The sequence below is a fragment of the Sebastes fasciatus genome, chromosome 9 (genome assembly GCF_043250625.1).
Source record: "Sebastes fasciatus isolate fSebFas1 chromosome 9, fSebFas1.pri, whole genome shotgun sequence".
Taxonomy (NCBI): domain Eukaryota; kingdom Metazoa; phylum Chordata; class Actinopteri; order Perciformes; family Sebastidae; genus Sebastes; species Sebastes fasciatus.
Window position 1 is genome coordinate 12,847,926 of NC_133803.1, and position 19,639 is coordinate 12,867,564.

General features: G+C 35.9%; 3 protein-coding genes across 3 annotated transcripts in view; 2 read left to right on the forward strand and 1 right to left on the reverse strand.

Annotated features, from left to right (window-relative positions):
• LOC141773925 (VPS10 domain-containing receptor SorCS3-like) overlaps window positions 1-19,639 on the forward strand; it is a 242,980-nt gene that overhangs the window by 218,092 nt on the left and 5,249 nt on the right. The window lies entirely within an intron of this gene.
• Window positions 899-6,208, forward strand: bnip3 (BCL2 interacting protein 3). Its single transcript, XM_074646103.1, has 6 exons — window positions 899-1,059; window positions 1,618-1,762; window positions 2,221-2,284; window positions 3,239-3,345; window positions 3,742-3,891; window positions 5,783-6,208. Exons 1-6 carry the CDS (start codon window positions 1,017-1,019, stop codon window positions 5,823-5,825), a joined length of 552 nt encoding a protein of 183 aa, XP_074502204.1. The 5' UTR covers window positions 899-1,016; the 3' UTR covers window positions 5,826-6,208.
• Window positions 7,246-15,385, reverse strand: LOC141773928 (serine/threonine-protein phosphatase 2A 55 kDa regulatory subunit B delta isoform). The gene is made up of 10 exons (XM_074646102.1): window positions 15,213-15,385; window positions 14,955-15,029; window positions 11,434-11,531; window positions 11,151-11,316; window positions 10,927-11,039; window positions 10,648-10,825; window positions 10,359-10,523; window positions 9,842-10,011; window positions 8,329-8,420; window positions 7,246-8,184 (listed from the first exon to the last, which is right to left on the reverse strand). Exons 1-10 carry the CDS (start codon window positions 15,217-15,219, stop codon window positions 7,905-7,907), a joined length of 1,344 nt encoding a protein of 447 aa, XP_074502203.1. The 5' UTR covers window positions 15,220-15,385; the 3' UTR covers window positions 7,246-7,904.

A 19,639-nucleotide genomic window follows, 5' to 3' on the forward strand; every position in this document is an offset into this window, starting at 1 on the left:
CTGATATAGTATGTACATATTGACTACTGTATTTTTAATATTGAACTTGATTTTTTGAAATTTGTTGGCCAAATAATTGCACAGTATGCAGTTACATAGTTAGAGATGTGTGGCCTATATACTGTATGATGGGTATGAAGCCATTGAGAGAGAGGGGGGGAGTGATGGGCAATGACTGCCATCTGCAGACAGGTGTGTGGAACTGCTGTAATAAGTAAAGTTCAACCAAAGTGTCAAATAAACTAACATGAGCAAAAGCTCTATTTCAGTTGTAAACAATATCGTAATCGTAAATTCCTGAGCCTGGTTTGATAGCTGAGGGCTTATGCCTTTTTCTATTCACAGGCAATCATTGGAGGGAGGAGAGAGGAGATGGAGGAGGAGACCAGTTGGTGTTAAGGCAGCCCATGCCCGGCCAGTTGAGGAGTTTATTATTTTTTTATTTTTTCATATATATATATATATATTTCTTTTTTTTCTTCTTTTCCTCATAACAAAATAAAATAAAATGAAATATGGATAAAACAAAATGGAGAGAAAAATTAATAAAAAAGAAAAGAAAAAGAAAAAGAAATAAAGAAATAAAGAAATAAAACTTTAAAAAAGCCAATATAACTGGGCAAGATCAATATCATGTGACTGTGTACAGTGGGGGTGGCTTGCTGTCAGTCAGGGTGCAAATCAAATTAAGGCAAGATTAAAAAGAACAAGATAAAATAAAGTAAAATAAATAGAAATAGGTAGATAGATTGTAAACAATATGTTATATAACAAAGCTAATACATCAGACCTGCCAATCATGTTTGTTATTGAGGTCTTTCAGGAAGAGTGTCCTGTCCGCGCATGCGCACTCTGCGTGCTGTACGAGCCAATCACATTTCAGATAAACACAAAATTGCATCATCGTTATTTTGGCACTTGGTGCTCCAGCTGTTTACATAGATTTCACCACCACGCTTCTATTTAGGCCTCTAAAACCACATTAACGAGTGGACCCGCAACATTACACGAGGACAATGTCGCTCCAGAAGGACGTTTCACCAGCCGAGAGTCTGCAAGGTAAATTATAAAGGATTATTGTGTCGATTTAAGACGTAGAGAGACCAAAGAGGACAGCAGTGCCCTAGTTAGTTAATGAGGCATATGTGCAATATTACAAAATGCCTTCATGGACAAGGACAGTCTTCAACGTTATCTGTTCATTGTGCTATCGTTGTCTGGCAAATCCAAGCCTATTTATAGGCCATTGATACCATACTGGGTATACCCACCAGATTTAATGTGTTAATAAGACTGCATTTTGATTTAAGGTTCCTTTTAATGTTTTTTTTTTTTTTTATAATATGTTTATTGGGTTTTCTTATTTTCACAAACACAATAAGAATATAAAAAAAAATAAAACAAAACAAAACGACAACAAACAAACAAACAAACACTGGTACAGCTCAGATCAAAACAATGTATATAAGAGGTCATAGGAAATAGTCCATATTGCAGGGAAGTCACAGGATATATGACTTCATTTTCAAGAGACTCATTGTGAGATAATGGAGGACAGATCACGTCCAATATAATAGATTTAATGTGTTAATAAGACTATATGCATTTTGATTTAAGGTTCCTGGGTTGAGCTGCATTTCTGTGGCTCTCAGTGTAGTCATCATGGAAGCCAGGAGCAAATGGGTGACGTGGAGAAAATGCTGCTTGACGCACAGCGCGAGTCAGGCAAGAACAGCTCCAAAGGAAGCTCCCTGTGCAACAGGTTTGTGGGGCAAAAGGGGGAAGCACAGTTTGTTTTTCTTATAGCCTACGTTGTGTAATACATAGCCTGTAATACATGTGTCTTAAAGTGTCTTTAAGAACTTTAAACATGCACTATCTGCAACCATCTTGGACTCTAACCACTGGCTTTACACTATACATCCTATATACCACTTTATAGACTGCACATATGTACATATTACATTTATTTATTGTACATACTACATTTATTTATTGACGGACTGTACACACTATGTTCACCCATTCACTCTGTATCTTTTAAATCTCTATTATTGTTTTTATAATTTTTGTATACCTTTACCTCTCCTGTGTTTCACTCTGTTTACTGATGTTGCTGCTTTGACACCTGAATTTCCCTCCAGGGATTAATAAAAATTCATCTTATCTTATCTTATCTTATCTTAAGTGACCCCTTATTGTTTGTCTTCTTCACAACAGCCCACTTAGGGCCCAGACCCCCCTTCTTCTGTGGAGAGGAGGCTCAGATGCAAACAGCTTACAGGTATATTTGTCACTAACCTGTATCCAAATCTGTTATCCAAGTCTAATCAAAGTGGTAGTAGGCAGAATGTTTTTGACATCATTGGGCAAAAATTCCATAATAACCTTTCAGCATGTTGTAATTCAAGTATTCTGAGAGACAACTAGACTTCTGCACCTCCTCATGGCTCTGTTTTTAGGCTTTAAAAAATCTAAGACTTTGGCCAATCACAGGTCATTTCACAGAAAGAAAGCGTTCCCATTGGCTGTTCGTTCAACGGAGGCAGCTGTCAATCACTCGCAAACTCCGATCTAACTGTCAAACTAGGCAGCGCTGATCAAATATGAATTCATATTCTGTTACTGTAATGCCTATTTCATGCTTCAAATGTTTTCAGAAACATCTTGTAGTGTACTGTTTAGCTGTAAAATGAGAAAGTTTGCTGGGCGGTGCTTGGTATTTCCTTAACTTATCTCAACCTGGCTGCCGGGTCACAAACTCTCTCATTTTACAGCTAAAAAGTACACTACAAGATGTTTCTGAAAACATATGAGGTAAGAATTAGAAACATAATATTAATTCATATTTGATCAGTGCAGCCTAGTTTGACCGTTTGATCGGAGTTCGCGAGTGATTGACAGCTGCTCAGAGACGGCAAGGCTCCAGCCCGGCTCTGATTGGTTGTTTTCCTCCGGTCTTTGAAATCTTACAGATGCCATTAGGAGCACTGGAGGACACCGAGGAACATGATTTTTTTTTTTACAGATTATCTGTCTCAGTATATAGTGACCATTTTATAAAAAATAACTTTTTAAAATCATAATTGCTCCAATTCTACCCACTGCTGCTTTAATTAAGTGTTTTTTTATTTTTTATTAAATTGTTCTAATGATGTTTCGCAGCATATTGTTTTTTTTTTTAAATATCAGTGATGGACAAGTTAATTGCTTGATTATCCACAATTGGTGTTTTTAGTCAGATGAAGACTTCCAAGAAAGAAGACAGGAAGTAGAGAACGTGATGAAGAAAAATGCTGACTGGATCTGGGACTGGTCTAGTCGACCCGAGAACCATCCACGCAAGTATGTAGCCACCAACACTGATTTGGTAACTCTTAGTATTAGGAAGGATTTTTTTTTTGTCATTTCAGTGGCATTATCTTAGTTCACATAACTATACCAAGGTTTAAGACAAATGGGCCTAAAATAATTGATGATTATGAACCATTTGGATGCACAAGTAATCTCTACCAATAGGAAACATGGTAGTGTAAACAGTGATGGTAGAGCTAAAAGGAATATGTCCTAATCTTTTACACATATTAGCCTAAGTGTATTTATTTTACGCCATGATTTGTTATTCATAGAATAGAAAAAAAAGATGTCTGTGTGAGCAGAGGTATCGGTATGACATTAGACTGGCACTCATTGAGTTTAATGTATTCAAAAACCGTGAAAAATTAATGTGCTCCTCCGTAGGGAGTTCCTGCTGAAGTACCCTAAGCGCTCGACCCCTCTCAGCATCAGGAACACCAGCGTCATGAAGAAGGGAGGCGTTCTCTCCGCTGACTTTTTGAAGCTTTTCCTCCCTTCATTAATCATTTCTCACATACTTGCTGTTGGCCTAGGGTAAGCAGTATCATTTACTATCTAACTCTGGCAATATTACAGTACAGTATCTCAAAATATTCAATTGGAACCTCTAGAGGAAATTGCAGAGGGGTCCTTAAAAGGATGTTTAAATCCCAGCTTTTTGACCACATTCAGTTGATGCATCTTCACATAAATAATGGAGTAAGTTGACATTCAGATTAAAAATGTATTTGGTATTTTTTCAAATAATCATACATGAAAATATAGACCTACTGTTTAGAAACAGCGCTGATGCAAACAGACCTTTAACTGCACCAACACAACATGAATAATTTAGTGGTTGTCTGGTGTTAGTCTCTGCATTAAATGGCCTGTCAGTCAATTTGAGAGTGATAGATTCCAAGCTTGTGTTTCGATTTTCAGTGGTGGGACAACAGTTTTATTTACTTTTGTGACATTCATAAACCTTGACCTTTACCATTTGTAGAATAGGAGAGAACAGTATTATCGCTACAAAAAAACAGCAGTTCCAAAAAAACAAATATCCAGTAGCCTGAGGCAACCTCATGTTTAGCGTCTCAGATTTAGTAGGTGAAAAGTAACAGTAACCTACTAGTATGCTCAGGGCTTTGCTCCTAGCCCTGAGAGTATACAGGTCACTCAGTTTGGTCTGGTGTGTCCCAACTCTTTGGGCTTAAAAATGCAGAAAATATAACTTGCTTTATTAGGAAATTCTGTTTAGCACTAGTAGTGATCTGTCTCATCTCAACAAACTTACTTAAATGTCTTATTGATAACAATTTTATGTAGACAAATCATTTTCAAAATAATATACCCACATCATTTTCAAAGTTTCGACGGGTCCAAAATGACTGTTTCGTTTATCTCCGTGGAAGATATCTGGCGTTCGGTTCCCACTTCTAACAAGGCTTGTGAGCCAATAGTATAACGACGTTGGTTATGACGTGGTATCTCTGAATTTTGAGGCAGCAAAGTAACATAAATCTATAGCTAATAAAGGACTGTCAATCGATTCAAATATTTAATCGTGATTAATAGCATGATTGTCTATAGTTAATGGCGATTAATAGCAAATTAATCACACATTTTTGTATCTGTTTAAAAATGTACCTTAAAGGGAGATTTGTCAAGTATTTAATACTCTTAACAACATGGGAGTGGGCAAATATGCTTGCTTTACGCAAATGTATGTATAGATTTATTATTGGAAATCAATTAACACAAAACAATGACACATTGGATTTTTACTGCATTTAGCGTAAAAATATGCTCAAATCATAACATGGCAAATCATAACATGTTTTTCCTTGCCAAATTTTAGCGTAACTTTATAGTGTTATTTAGCCTCCTTTGCGACAAGCTAGTATGACATGGTTGGTACCAATGGATTCCTTAGGTTTTTTCTAGTTTCATGTGATACCAGTATCTTCACACCAGCTTTAAAACCGAGTACAGCCTTAAACATCGCAAGTTGTGTTAATGCGTTAAAGAAATTAGTGGCGTTAACTTTGACAGCTAATGTATAGCTACATGTTGCAAAATTACTTCATTAGTCTACCACGAAAAATTCATCACTTGACATGACTGTCTGTCTGAGTCTAACTCCACTCGACCATAAAATATGCAGGTTGTACAACAACCTGGCAACCACTTGTTGTGAAGTGAATGCAATGGAACGGGGGAGGGAGTGTGACATCTAGTGGCTGAATGTTATCAATAGCGCCCTTTAAAAAAACGAAAAAAAACATATGGCACATATATTTTTTTTAGTGACAAACCTATGGTGATGAGGCATCAGTGTATTTATAGTAATAAATATTTTTGGAAAATTTGAAAATGTACCTATTTTTTGTATATTTTGCTCTCAGCAGCGTCTTATTTTACATGTTTGTCTCTCTTCTTTTAGGATATATTTTGGGAAGCGTCTAACCTCCCACAACACCTACTAAGTAGGCGGGCGGCGTGTCGACACCCCGTCACCTCGACGTGACCATCTTGGCATGCCTTAAAGCGGGACCTTCTGGTGATCGAGGGAGATGTGGCCATGTGACACGGTCCAATTTGATTGAGTTTGCTCATGCCAGCGTGGAGAGTTCAGGATTGGTCATTGCTGTTTCATGGTGAACACAACAGTGACCAATCCTGTGCTCCGTGCTGTAGTCTCTGTCCTGGCCTGGAGATGACTGTTTTGCTGCTTCCTGCTCCTTAAATCTGCATGTTAGGGAACTGATATATTGTGTACGCCATTGCCTTTTTTCGTTTTGCAATGAGAAATCACTTCTGATTTAAAATGATACTGTATACTATCATTTTTTTTTTAGATCAGCTATGAGTTGAAGCTATGAAAAGAAATTGTTTTGACTTGTAAATTTGTATTTTTTTTGTCCACGGGATCATTAGCTTAGTGATTGCATCTATTACTGATTGCTTGATTTGTGCAATTGTAAATTGTGATTATAAGAAAGCATTATTAAAGACTGAGTATGGTCCATTTTGTTCATCCTACTCAAAATAAAAAAGTTGGAAATACACATACGGCCCTCATGGATTTTCTTAACAAGACACATGGATTTGTGAAAGGAAAGGACCACATGCAGAAGAACACAATTAAAATTTTATTGAACTTTGGTCAAAATAATAAACAAGTGAATACATTGCCACCATGTTAGGAATCAATGGACAAAGACAATGCATTATTATGTGTTTTGTTTTAATGTCATCAGTATATGTTGTGTGGTCAACCTTCATTTCTGCATTCACAACTACGGAGATAAAAGATCCACATTTGCAATACGCGGTTCAAATTTGGGTGACATCCCTAATAAATGAATAAGGGCACATGTACGAGGCCTGTCTGAATTTCCTACTTATTACATGATTAGGAGGCACTCTTCTCACATAAACTGTATGGTGTGCAATTTTCCTCCTCTGTGTTTTTCATAGACGGCCACATGTAGCAGCAGTATATGAGGACATAACTCTATAAAATAGGATTTACAAATAATGCACATGAGGTTTGTAAAACGTTTGGGGACATAACTTGTAGCTGTCACTGATAGAAGTAGATATTAAGGCTGCAGATTCCCTTTGTCCTGGGCCCCATCTTGTGCCGTGTAGTTTTTCCAGCCTGCATCCTAAAAACATGGTCCAAAAAACTAGAAATTAATCTCTTGACACAAACATCGGTTGTCTCCAACAGTGGTTTCTGAAACCGGTAGCCCCGAATAGTTATTTCCATAACAAGTTAGCTTGAGATCTGCTCAAAGACAGTGGTGTGACTGGACATTTTTCCACCTCTCTACAACATAAAAACATGCAAAGCAATAAAACATGTTTTAATACATACTTCTAAATTTAAAAACACATCTGTAGTTTTAGTTTCTTTTATTATGTGGATGACAAGGTGTACTTGAGTAGATACAGTCAGTGAAATTATGTCACCGTATTGACTGGGGGTAAAGTAAGAGGAGGGGAGGAGGGGAAGGGGGGAGAAAAGAAACAAGTCCACTTTCCAAATTCAGGGCCTCTTCCACCAGGAGTTTGGCCTGAATACGTGGCCAATGGGGGAATGTTACAGTTAGGCTTATTGGCCATTAATCCGTGCTTCAGAGGGCCCAGAAATCTTTGAGATGATGTTACAACTTTGACAAGACGTCATTTTAAGGGCTTCCAAGAGTTCTGTCGTTAAATCATGAAATGAAGGCTTAAAATGTCAACACAAACACCAACGTTCAAGAGTTTGACCTCTAGGGAGTGCCATTCCGTCAATTAGACCCGAATTGGGCTTTCTGGGTCAGGGGGGGCATGTTGATTGCCCTGGTGCCAAAGGCAAAAACAACCTAAGCTCAGACTCAAAATAAAACAGGCCTATGGATCAACCTCCTGTGGCAAAAAAAGTAGACACGTGCTTTCGAATTCTTCACCAGGAGGACAACGAGGCTGTTTTTCTTCTTATACAGATAGACAAGTAGTAGGCTTAACTACACAGGTACGGTAAAAGCCCTATCCTCTGGAGCCCCCGAAATCTTCTAGTTGATTTTGTCCTGGAAAATGTACAAGTTGTTGGTGGCTGCCACGGCTATCACGTTATCTTTGGGGTGCCAGGCAGTGTGGAGGATCTTCTTGTTGAAGTCCAGGCTGTCCACGCTGATCTCGTCCTTCTTCCTCTTGCCGCCGGTGGACACTTTGCGCGGCTTGAGCGTGGCCCGCGGTTTGCTGCTCTCCCGGGACGCCTCCAGTGTGATGTCCCGCCTGGTGTTGCGGTCGAACATTCGGAAGAAGTTGTTGTAGGAGCCGGTCATGATGGCACTGATGAAGAGAAAAAATTGTTAGTCTAAATTAACTTGTAAAAAAAAACAACACATCACCAGTGATTGATATTTCAAATCTATAATTCAGGAACACAAAATGAGTGCTAAAAATGCTATCCTATGCAAGAGCAAGCACACATACCTGTCACTGCCATTCCAGCAGCACTCGAACTTGTCAAAGATGCAGTCATTTTCATACAAGGAGCAGAGCTTACTGCGAAGGTATTCATGGACCTGAAACAAAACACACATCACTTGACCCTCACATCTGTGCAATATCAATATTCTGTGCAATATCAGCATTTCACATTCATATGTGCAATAATAACCCAACCACTCATTCAGTCTATTTATTTTGTATCTTGTTTTTTACTGTTTACTTACTTATTATATCTTTATTGTTTACTTGCTATTAGATCTTGTTTTTTTTCCCCCTTTGCTGCTGTAATCCTGCAAATTTCCCCGCTGTGGGACTAATAAAAGGATTATCTTATAGGTGAAATGTAAAAGGGCTCATGCAGCTAACACAATACTTGAAAAATGTATGTGAATATTTTGGATTTAAATGTTCTCTATACGATATTCAGAGCATTAATATAGCAGCAAACAGCTATTTGTTATGTGAAGATATAGTGGAGTAATGAAGTCGCTCTCCCTCTATGTGTGTATTAATCAGTTTCTCTGTGCTTTGTTGACATAGCCGGGTCGGCTGTGCGTGCTTTTAGTGCATATTTGTGCGTGTGAGCGCGCCCGAACTGGCTAGCTCACAGCCTCTGCTCTGTGCTCATATGGTGGTTACAGCTGATAACGCTGTCATCGCGGAAGCGTAGCCCCCACCCTGTGATTCCCTCTCAGGTAAACACTGTTATCTCTGTCAGGTTTGCCATTGTTTGCAATGTTGCGCTGTTAGCACCGTTAGCTGCGAGCTACTGGCTCGCCGTCCGCCATATGTTGAGTCGTTGAGAGGCAATAGAAATGTCACCAATCTCGTATTGAGCTTCTTTAAATAAACATTGAGTAGCAGGTGAGGGCTACACAGCAGCACAACAGGCCTATTGTTATATTCTTTTGGGGAAAATCCAGACGTATTATGAAAATTACACAGTTTGAGGCCTTGAACACACAAAGACTATTTAGTGCTTTTAAGTCTATGTGAGAAATATCTCATGCGAGGCCCGATTTAAGCAGTCACTTGGATCGGAGATCATTTTTAAAACGCTGTAGTAGGGCAGGGCAGAATGGCCAAAATCTTCTATCCCGATATAGGTCATTTCGTATCTCGATAACGATATATATATCACAATATAGCATGTTTTCTGGTAATTAAATAAATAAATAAATAAATAAATAGTTGCTATGAAATAACAACATGGTAAAGCCAATTTGTGTATACTCCTGTGTGAATTAAATACATGGCATATGAAAAGTACAATATTTTTTTATAAAATTAATCTAACAATTTTAGGTGAAACTATATGGCTTAGCCTAAATCGCAATAAAACAATTGACAATAGACAAATTTATCCGATAGGCCTTGTTACGTAATTTTGACGATATATATTGTCATATTGCCCGGCCCTACGCCGTTGTGCTCACATTGCTTTCACACGGGGTTAATTTACATTTGAAGTCACTAGATAAGTAGGTTTACGCACCTGATACGTCTCCACTGGCCTGTTCTCCATGTTGAGGTCCCAAACTTTGACGGAGAGGTAGTCACGTGTCATCATATAGCGTCCGCTGTGACTGAACTTCACGTCCGAGATGGAGGAGATGATCTCAGAGAAAAAGGATCGGCTGCTTGGATCCTCGGGCTCCTCAAAGACTGAAAAAGAAAATATGTCCATTTCTAAAATTACTACCAGCATGTCTTATTGATTTATCAAAAAGAAAAAAAAACTATCTGGAACATGTCAAACAATGAATACCAATCACAATTTATCAGATTTCGAAGTGATCACAATCTTTAAATGTATAAATTAAACATGATAAATGTATAGTAATATACATAATGTAGAATAGCAGGAAATCTAAATATTAGATAAACTGTTAAACAAATGTCTATTCTTTTTTCATAAAGCACTTAGTCTATTAACATTTTGATCAATTCATTTTCCACTGACAGCCTAAGTGATCGACCAAACATTGTAGTAATACAGTGGAGGTACTTACACTTTGAGTGCCGATCGCAGAGCGCCGCTGCTCGCATGTCACACAGGCGGATGGTGCCTTTGCTACTGCTGTACACAAATACATTGCATTGGTGTGGATGGCACTCAGCAGCTGTGATTACTTCTGTCAGTTCCTCCATGTTGGCGGGCTTGATGTCTACAATATCTGGGAGCACACTGTTAAGGAACTAGCAGTCTTATTATTAATATTCATTATGATACAATGCAGAGACTATTTGGCCTATAAGCCACATATCTAATATCTGTCTTCTGAAGAAGAAAAAGGATACTAAAACTTCTGTCTGTGATTTCCATGTGCCATAGATTTATTCTTAGGTCATCTGCGGAGAGGTACGTTTCATGATCACTATTTACAGAAATGGAATTAATGTGATAGGTGTGCGCATTTGCAAAGATCCTCCGTGGGCTCGCTTCTACCATGAGATCCATTGGCATCAGCACAGGTACCTGAAACATACAACATGCAATTGTAGACAAGATTATGTATATATAAAAAAAAAAAGCCATAAAAAGCCATGTTCAGAAATGACACACGTGATTAAACATACCCGTAAAGAGGTGATTCTAAAGGGGTCTCGGAGTCGTCCATCTTCATCTTTCAGGTTGTACCCTTCTGCTCGTTTATCTCTTTCACTTATTTTCCACAATTTGATAGTTTTATCTGACAAAAACAGAAGAAAGTCACACAGTAAGGTGAAGAACAATTATCCGACAGGGATCCAGTTTAGCTAGCATGTCAAATTATATCACCAAACAGTCAAAATAGTCTTACCATTTGTCGAAAGTAGAAAGTGAGCAGCATTTTGTTGGGGTAGCCATCTTATTTTATTTATTTTTTCCTCGATTTCTAAACTTTTCAAATAGTCAAATTCTGGCTCGTGACTCTGAAAAGTGCTATAGACGTTGTACTCCCCGCGCAGGTGTGGACGATTCTTGGACTGGAAAACAAATATTGACAAGTCACAAACAGTACATTGCGACACAGAGTAAGTAAGTAAGCATGTACCTTCTGACAAAGAAGATTCTCCTCTTGTCACTCTCCATATGAATCTTACCTCCTGTTCATGTTGAAATATCACTACTCTGCCTCCTTTATCTCCAGTTGCAAGCAATTCTCCAGAATAGTTGAACTCAACTGTTGAGATTATGTCAGCTGCAAAAAAAATGGACACAAAAATCAGAGTGAATCACAATAAACAGCCTCTTTCTCTCTCAGCTAGAACCATGCTAACTGTGCTAGACTGCACAATACAATCTGGATTACTTAAATAAAAGCATCACACACACACTGACAGCAAACAACATGTACACCCATTCATGTGTGAATGCATTCAATGTGTGAAGTCACTTCCAGGCAATATTCAAAAAAAGTTTTGTGACAGGGAGGGAGGTTATAATTTAAGAGGAAAATTGAATTTTAAAAAGCATTGTGTTCGTACAACAAAGAAGAGCATGTGTATTTCAGTCTGTGGGATGGATTTGTGGAAAGGTTTGGGTGATGGGTTGAAGCGGAGCACAAATATAAATCACTTTAAAAAGCTATACAAAAAAGATATTTTTGGGAGGTACAGTATATGGTCGAGGAAGAGTTGTGATAAGGGTTCCGTTAAGGGTTGGTTTATATCTACTTTTTGAACTCTGGATGGATATGTGGGTTGTAAATAAACTTTAGGATGCTGTTCATATATTTAATTTGGGATGTAAATACATCTGGGATAGTTTACTCTTGTTTTGTTTGTTATTATTTTGTAACTGTTTTTATTTATTTGTATGTTCGAAATTAAGTTTTTCATTCATTCAAGATAAATGTGAATTTTCAGCTTTTCCTGCAAAAAAACCCAGTAATAAGTAAGAGGAAAATAGTTTACATGACATAATGAAGAAGATCTATGCTACCTGTGATCTTCATCTGCTTGCCAGCTTTTATATTTGTCAGATTGGGGTGAGGCAAACACTGGATAATAAAAAGCACTTTGTGCCACGCAGCTGGTTGGGAGCTCTGTTGTGTTGCAGAAGACAACAACACAACTAGTGGTGTGTAATCACAACTAGATTGCCTGCTACACTATATAACCCTGCTCTCAATTTTGGCTCAAGTGGATTTAAAAAAAAAAAAAAAAATCTAATTTACAGCCCTTATTTCAGTTAGCTGGAGAGTAATCTCAAGACAAGTCAATAGGGAAATATAAGTTTTACTTCTATACCTACTCCTTTTCGGACACTATTACTCGTTTTGTTTGTTATTATTTTGTATCTGTTTTTATTTATTTTTATGTTCGAAATAAAGTCTTTCATTCATTCAAGATAAGTGTGAATTTTAGGAGAAGATGTGGGGCCATAAATGTAGACCACTCTCATATATTTTGGCTTTGGGATGTAAATAAATCTGGGATAGTTTATATATTATATTATCATTCTATGATTTATGAGTTATTATAGGAGAAGTGAGAAAGGGGAGTAGGGAAATACAAGTTTTACTTCTATACCTACTCCTTTTCGGACACTATTACTATTGTTTTGTATCTGTTTTTATTTATTTTTATGTTCAAAATAAAGTCATTCATTCATTCAAGATAAGTGTGAATTTTAGGAGAAGATTTGGGGCCATAAATGTAGACCATTCTCATATATTTTGGCTTTGCGATGTAAATAAATCTGGGATAGTTTATATATTATATTATATAAATATTCTATATATATATTACATATGATATATTAAAGGACTCTCACCAGCAGACTGAGGAACAGTTTTTCCCCCCAGGCCATCAGACTTTTAAATATATAATTCATACGACACCTTCTCACACAAAAATATATCTTATACTGTATATGTTCTTAATATGCCCTTGTACAAAATATTTCCTTTTATAATTGTAATGTAAATTAAATTGTAATGTAAATGTAATATAACTTATTACTTTAATGGAGCTTCCCAGCAAAAAGTATTTCACACGTTTGTACCTGTACAACCGGCGTGACAATAAACATCTTGAATCTTGAATGAGTTATTAGAGGAGAAGTGAGAAAGGGGTATAGGGAAATATAAGTTTTACTTCTATACCTACTCCTTTTTGGACACTATTACTCTTGTTTTGTTTGTTATTACTTTATATCTGTTTTTTTAATTTATTTTTATATTCGAAATTAAGTTTTTCATTCATTCAAGATAAGTGTGAATTTTCAGCTTTTCCTGCAAAAAACAAAACAATAGTAAGTAAGAAGAAAATAGTTTACATGACATAATGAAGAAGATCTATGCTACATGTGATCTTCATCTGCTTGCCAGCTTTTATATTTGTCAGATTGGGGTGAGGCAAACACTGGATAATAAAAAGCACTTTGTGCCACGCTCTGTTGTGTTACAGAAGACAACAACACAACTAGTGGTATGTAATCATAACTAACTAGATTGACTGCTACACTATATATTATATACTATATAAAGCGCTATATAAATGCAAGTCCATTTACTATAACCCTGCTCTCAACTTTGGCTCAAGAATCTAATTTACAGCCCTTATTTAAGTTAGCTGGAGAGTAATCTCAAGACAAGTCAACAGGGAAATATAAGTTTTACTTCTATACCTACTCCTTTTTGGACACTATTACTCTTGTTTTGTTTGTTATTATTTTGTATCTGTTTTTATTTATTTTTATGTTCGAAATTAAGTCTTTCATTCATTCAAGGAGAAGATGTTGACCATTTTCATATATTTTGGCTTTGGGATGTAAATAAATCTGGGATAGTTTATATATTATATTATCATTCCATGATATATGAGTTATTAGAGGAGAAGTGAGAAAGGGGTATAGGGAAATACAAGTTTTACTTCTATACCTACTCCTTTTTGGACACTATTACTCTTGTTTTGTTTGTTATTATTTTGCATCTATTTCTATTTATTTTTATATTCGAAATTATATCTTTCATTCATTCAAGATAAGTGTGAATTTTCGGCTTTCCCTGCAAAAAACAACAACAACAGAGTAGTAAGTAATAGGAAAATGGTTTACATGACATAATGAAGAAGAACTATGCTACCTGTGATCTTCATCTGCTTGCCAGCTTTTATATTTGTCAGATTGGGATGAGGCAAACACTGGATAATAAAAAGCACTTTGTAGGGAAATAGGGAATAAGGAAATATAAGTTTTACTACTCCTTTTCGGACACTATTACTCTTGTTTTGTTTGTTATTATTTAGTATCTATTTTTATATATTTTTATTCTCAAAATAAACTCATTCATTCATGTGTGAATGAATGAAAACAAGCATGATGTCACTCAACACACAATTTATGGACGCAGCACATTGACGTCATGGGACACGGTCGCTCCCCTTTAATATAGCTTAGCATCCAGCTAGCATCCAGTTAGCTAGCTATCCACATACAGTCATTAACAGAGGAGTAAAAACACATTAATGCAACTGTTCCACAAACACACCAATCACAACAGCCTCCTTTATGCGTGCGACCAACCCTAGCTACCGTGCATCCTCATGCATGAACAGAGCATCATCATGTAGCTAAGCTAGCCTAGCCTAGCCTAGCCTAGCCTCGCCATGCTACATACCTTCCGCAACATCTTCATCTATGGCTCCTTTCACTTGAGAGAAACACCACTGGAAATCATTTCCTCCTGCAACTCCTGCAAGGAAAGAGCACATGTGTTAGTGAGTGTGTGGTTTCCTCTGGCTGGTGGTGAGATAATGACACAACTGGTAGCTTGTAGTTAGCTCTCAGATTGAGGCCATCGCTCCAGCAGCTCAGAGAGGAGAGGAGAGGAGAGGAGAGGAGAGGCTGCTCTTCTCCTCTTCCTAAAGTAGCTTACCCGCCATTGCTTCATGTAGCAGCTCCTGCTGTACACGGCCCGCCAGTGCTTAGTCAACCAGTGCGGCTTGCGAGAGGGGGGGGATTAGATATAGATAGCATCCACAGTCAGTGTGTTGAAGACTCGGGCTCCAGGTCTGTCAGAGAGAGAGGAGGAAGGAGGACCACGGAAATTATCCGAGATTTTTTTTTTTTTTTTTTTTTCTTCCTCCAAAATGGCGCACAGTAACATGGAGAAATGACGTCATGCACACATGCCACATCCTGCTGGCTCTCCATCTCCATCCATCCATCCATCCATCCATCCTCCTGACTGACTGACTGAGCATCATGTTGTTATTATTATTATTAACAGGCATTCAAGTCTTTATTTTTATATATGCATTCAGCTACATTTTTATTACATTACATAAAAGAGACAAAAGGAGGACGGTCTGCAGGACGGATAATAATGCACTATATTCACTTTTAACAGTCTCTTATATACTATATTCATTTTTAACAGTCTGTTCTGCACTATATTCACTTTAACAGTCTCTTATATACTATATTCATTTTTAACAGTCTGTTCTGCACTATACTCATTTTTAACAGTCTCTTATGCACTATATTCACTTTTAACAGTCTGTTCTGCACTATATTCACTTTAACAGTCTCTTTTGCACTATATTCACTTTAACAGTCTCTTATGCACTATATTCACTTTTAACAGTCTCTTTTGCACTATATTCACTTTTAACAGTCTCTTTTGCACTATATTCATTTTTAACAGTCTCTTATACACTATATTCACTTTAACAGTCTCTTTTGCACTATATTCACTTTAACAGTCTCTTATACACTATATTCACTTTAACAGTCTGTTCTGCACTATATTCACTTTAACAGTCTCTTTTGCACTATATTCACTTTAACAGTCTCTTATGCACTATATTCACTTTTAACAGTCTCTTCTGCACTATATTCACTTTTAACAGTCTCTTTTGCACTATATTCATTTTTAACAGTCTCTTTTGCACTATATTCATTTTTAACAGTCTCTTATGCACTATATTCACTTTTAACAGTCTCTTATACACTATATTCACTTTTAACAGTCTCTTATACACTATATTCACTTTTAACAGTCTCTTTTGCACTATATTCATTTTTAACAGTCTCTTATGCACTATATTCACTTTTAACAGTCTCTTATACACTATATTCACTTTTAACAGTCTCTTATACACTATATTCACTTTTAACAGTCTCTTTTGCACTATATTCATTTTTAACAGTCTCTTTTGCACTATATTCACTTTTAACAGTCTCTTATACACTATATTCACTTTTAACAGTCTCTTCTGCACTATATTCATTTTTAACAGTCTCTTCTGCACTATATTCACTTTTAACAGTCTCTTCTGCACTATATTCACTTTTAACAACCTCTTCTGCACTATACTCACTTTTAACAGTCTCTTCTGCTCTATATTCATTTTTAATAGTCTCTTCTGCACTATACTCACTTTTAACAGTCTCTTATACACTATATTCACTTTTAACAATCTCTTATACACTATATTCATTTTTAACAGTCTCTTCTGCACTATACTCATTTTAACAGTCTGTTCTGCACTATATTCACTTTTAACAATCTCTTATACACTATATTCACTTTTAACAGTCTCTTCTGCACTATACTCACGTTTAACAGTCTCTTATACACTATATTCACTTTTAACAGTCTCTTCTGCACTATATTCATTTTTAACAGTCTCTTCTGCACTATATTCACTTTTAACAGTCTCGTTTGCACTATATTCACTTTTAACAGTCTCTTCTGCACTATATTCACTTTTAACAGTCTCTTCTGCACTATACTCATTTTAACAGTCTGTTCTGCACTATATTCACTTTTAACAGTCTCTTTTGCACTATATTCACTTTTAACAGTCTCTTCTGCACTATATTCACTTTTAACAGCCTCTTCTGCACTATATTCACTTTTAACAGTCTCTTATACGCTATATTCATTTTAATAGTCTCTTCTGCACTATACTCACTTTTAACAGTCTCTTATACACTATATTCACTTTTAATAGTCTCTTCTGCACTATACTCACTTTTAACAGTCTCTTATACACTATATTCACTTTTAACAATCTCTTATACACTATATTCACTTTTAACAGTCTCTTCTGCACTATTTTCACTTTTAACAGTCTCTTCTGCACTATACTCACTTTTAACAGTCTCTTCTGCACTATATTCACTTTTAACAGTCTCTTATACGCTATATTCATTTTTAATAGTCTCTTCTGCACTATACTCACTTTTAACAGTCTCTTATACGCTATATTCATTTTTAATAGTCTCTTCTGCACTATACTCACTTTTAACAGTCTCTTCTGCACTATATTCACTTTTAACAGTCTCTTATACGCTATATTCATTTTTAATAGTCTCTTTTGCACTATATTCACTTTTAACAGTCTCTTTTGCACTATATTCATTTTTAACAGTCTCTTATACACTATATTCACTTTAACAGTCTCTTTTGCACTATATTCACTTTAACAGTCTCTTATACACTATATTCACTTTAACAGTCTGTTCTGCACTATATTCACTTTAACAGTCTCTTTTGCACTATATTCACTTTAACAGTCTCTTATGCACTATATTCACTTTTAACAGTCTCTTCTGCACTATATTCACTTTTAACAGTCTCTTTTGCACTATATTCATTTTTAACAGTCTCTTTTGCACTATATTCATTTTTAACAGTCTCTTATGCACTATATTCACTTTTAACAGTCTCTTATACACTATATTCACTTTTAACAGTCTCTTATACACTATATTCACTTTTAACAGTCTCTTTTGCACTATATTCATTTTTAACAGTCTCTTATGCACTATATTCACTTTTAACAGTCTCTTATACACTATATTCACTTTTAACAGTCTCTTATACACTATATTCACTTTTAACAGTCTCTTTTGCACTATATTCATTTTTAACAGTCTCTTTTGCACTATATTCACTTTTAACAGTCTCTTCTGCACTATATTCATTTTTAACAGTCTCTTCTGCACTATATTCACTTTTAACAGTCTCTTCTGCACTATATTCACTTTTAACAACCTCTTCTGCACTATACTCACTTTTAACAGTCTCTTCTGCTCTATATTCATTTTTAATAGTCTCTTCTGCACTATACTCACTTTTAACAGTCTCTTATACACTATATTCACTTTTAACAATCTCTTATACACTATATTCATTTTTAACAGTCTCTTCTGCACTATACTCATTTTAACAGTCTGTTCTGCACTATATTCACTTTTAACAATCTCTTATACACTATATTCACTTTTAACAGTCTCTTCTGCACTATACTCACGTTTAACAGTCTCTTATACACTATATTCACTTTTAACAGTCTCTTCTGCACTATATTCATTTTTAACAGTCTCTTCTGCACTATATTCACTTTTAACAGTCTCGTTTGCACTATATTCACTTTTAACAGTCTCTTCTGCACTATATTCACTTTTAACAGTCTCTTCTGCACTATACTCATTTTAACAGTCTGTTCTGCACTATATTCACTTTTAACAGTCTCTTTTGCACTATATTCACTTTTAACAGTCTCTTCTGCACTATATTCACTTTTAACAGCCTCTTCTGCACTATATTCACTTTTAACAGTCTCTTATACGCTATATTCATTTTAATAGTCTCTTCTGCACTATACTCACTTTTAACAGTCTCTTATACACTATATTCACTTTTAATAGTCTCTTCTGCACTATACTCACTTTTAACAGTCTCTTATACACTATATTCACTTTTAACAATCTCTTATACACTATATTCACTTTTAACAGTCTCTTCTGCACTATTTTCACTTTTAACAGTCTCTTCTGCACTATACTCACTTTTAACAGTCTCTTCTGCACTATATTCACTTTTAACAGTCTCTTATACGCTATATTCATTTTTAATAGTCTCTTCTGCACTATACTCACTTTTAACAGTCTCTTATACGCTATATTCATTTTTAATAGTCTCTTCTGCACTATACTCACTTTTAACAGTCTCTTCTGCACTATATTCACTTTTAACAGTCTCTTATACGCTATATTCATTTTTAATAGTCTCTTCTGCACTATACTCACTTTTAACAGTCTCTTATACACTATATTCGTTTTTAACAGTCTCTTATACACTATATTCACTTTTAACAGTCTCTTATACACTATATTCACTTTTAATAGTCTCTTCTGCACTATATTCACTTTTAACAGTCTCTTCTGCACTATACTCACTTTTAACAGTCTTATACACTATATTCACTTTTATCAGTCTCTTCTGCACTATATTCGTTTTTAACAGTCTCTTCTGCACTATATTCACTTTTAACAGTCTCTTCTGCACTA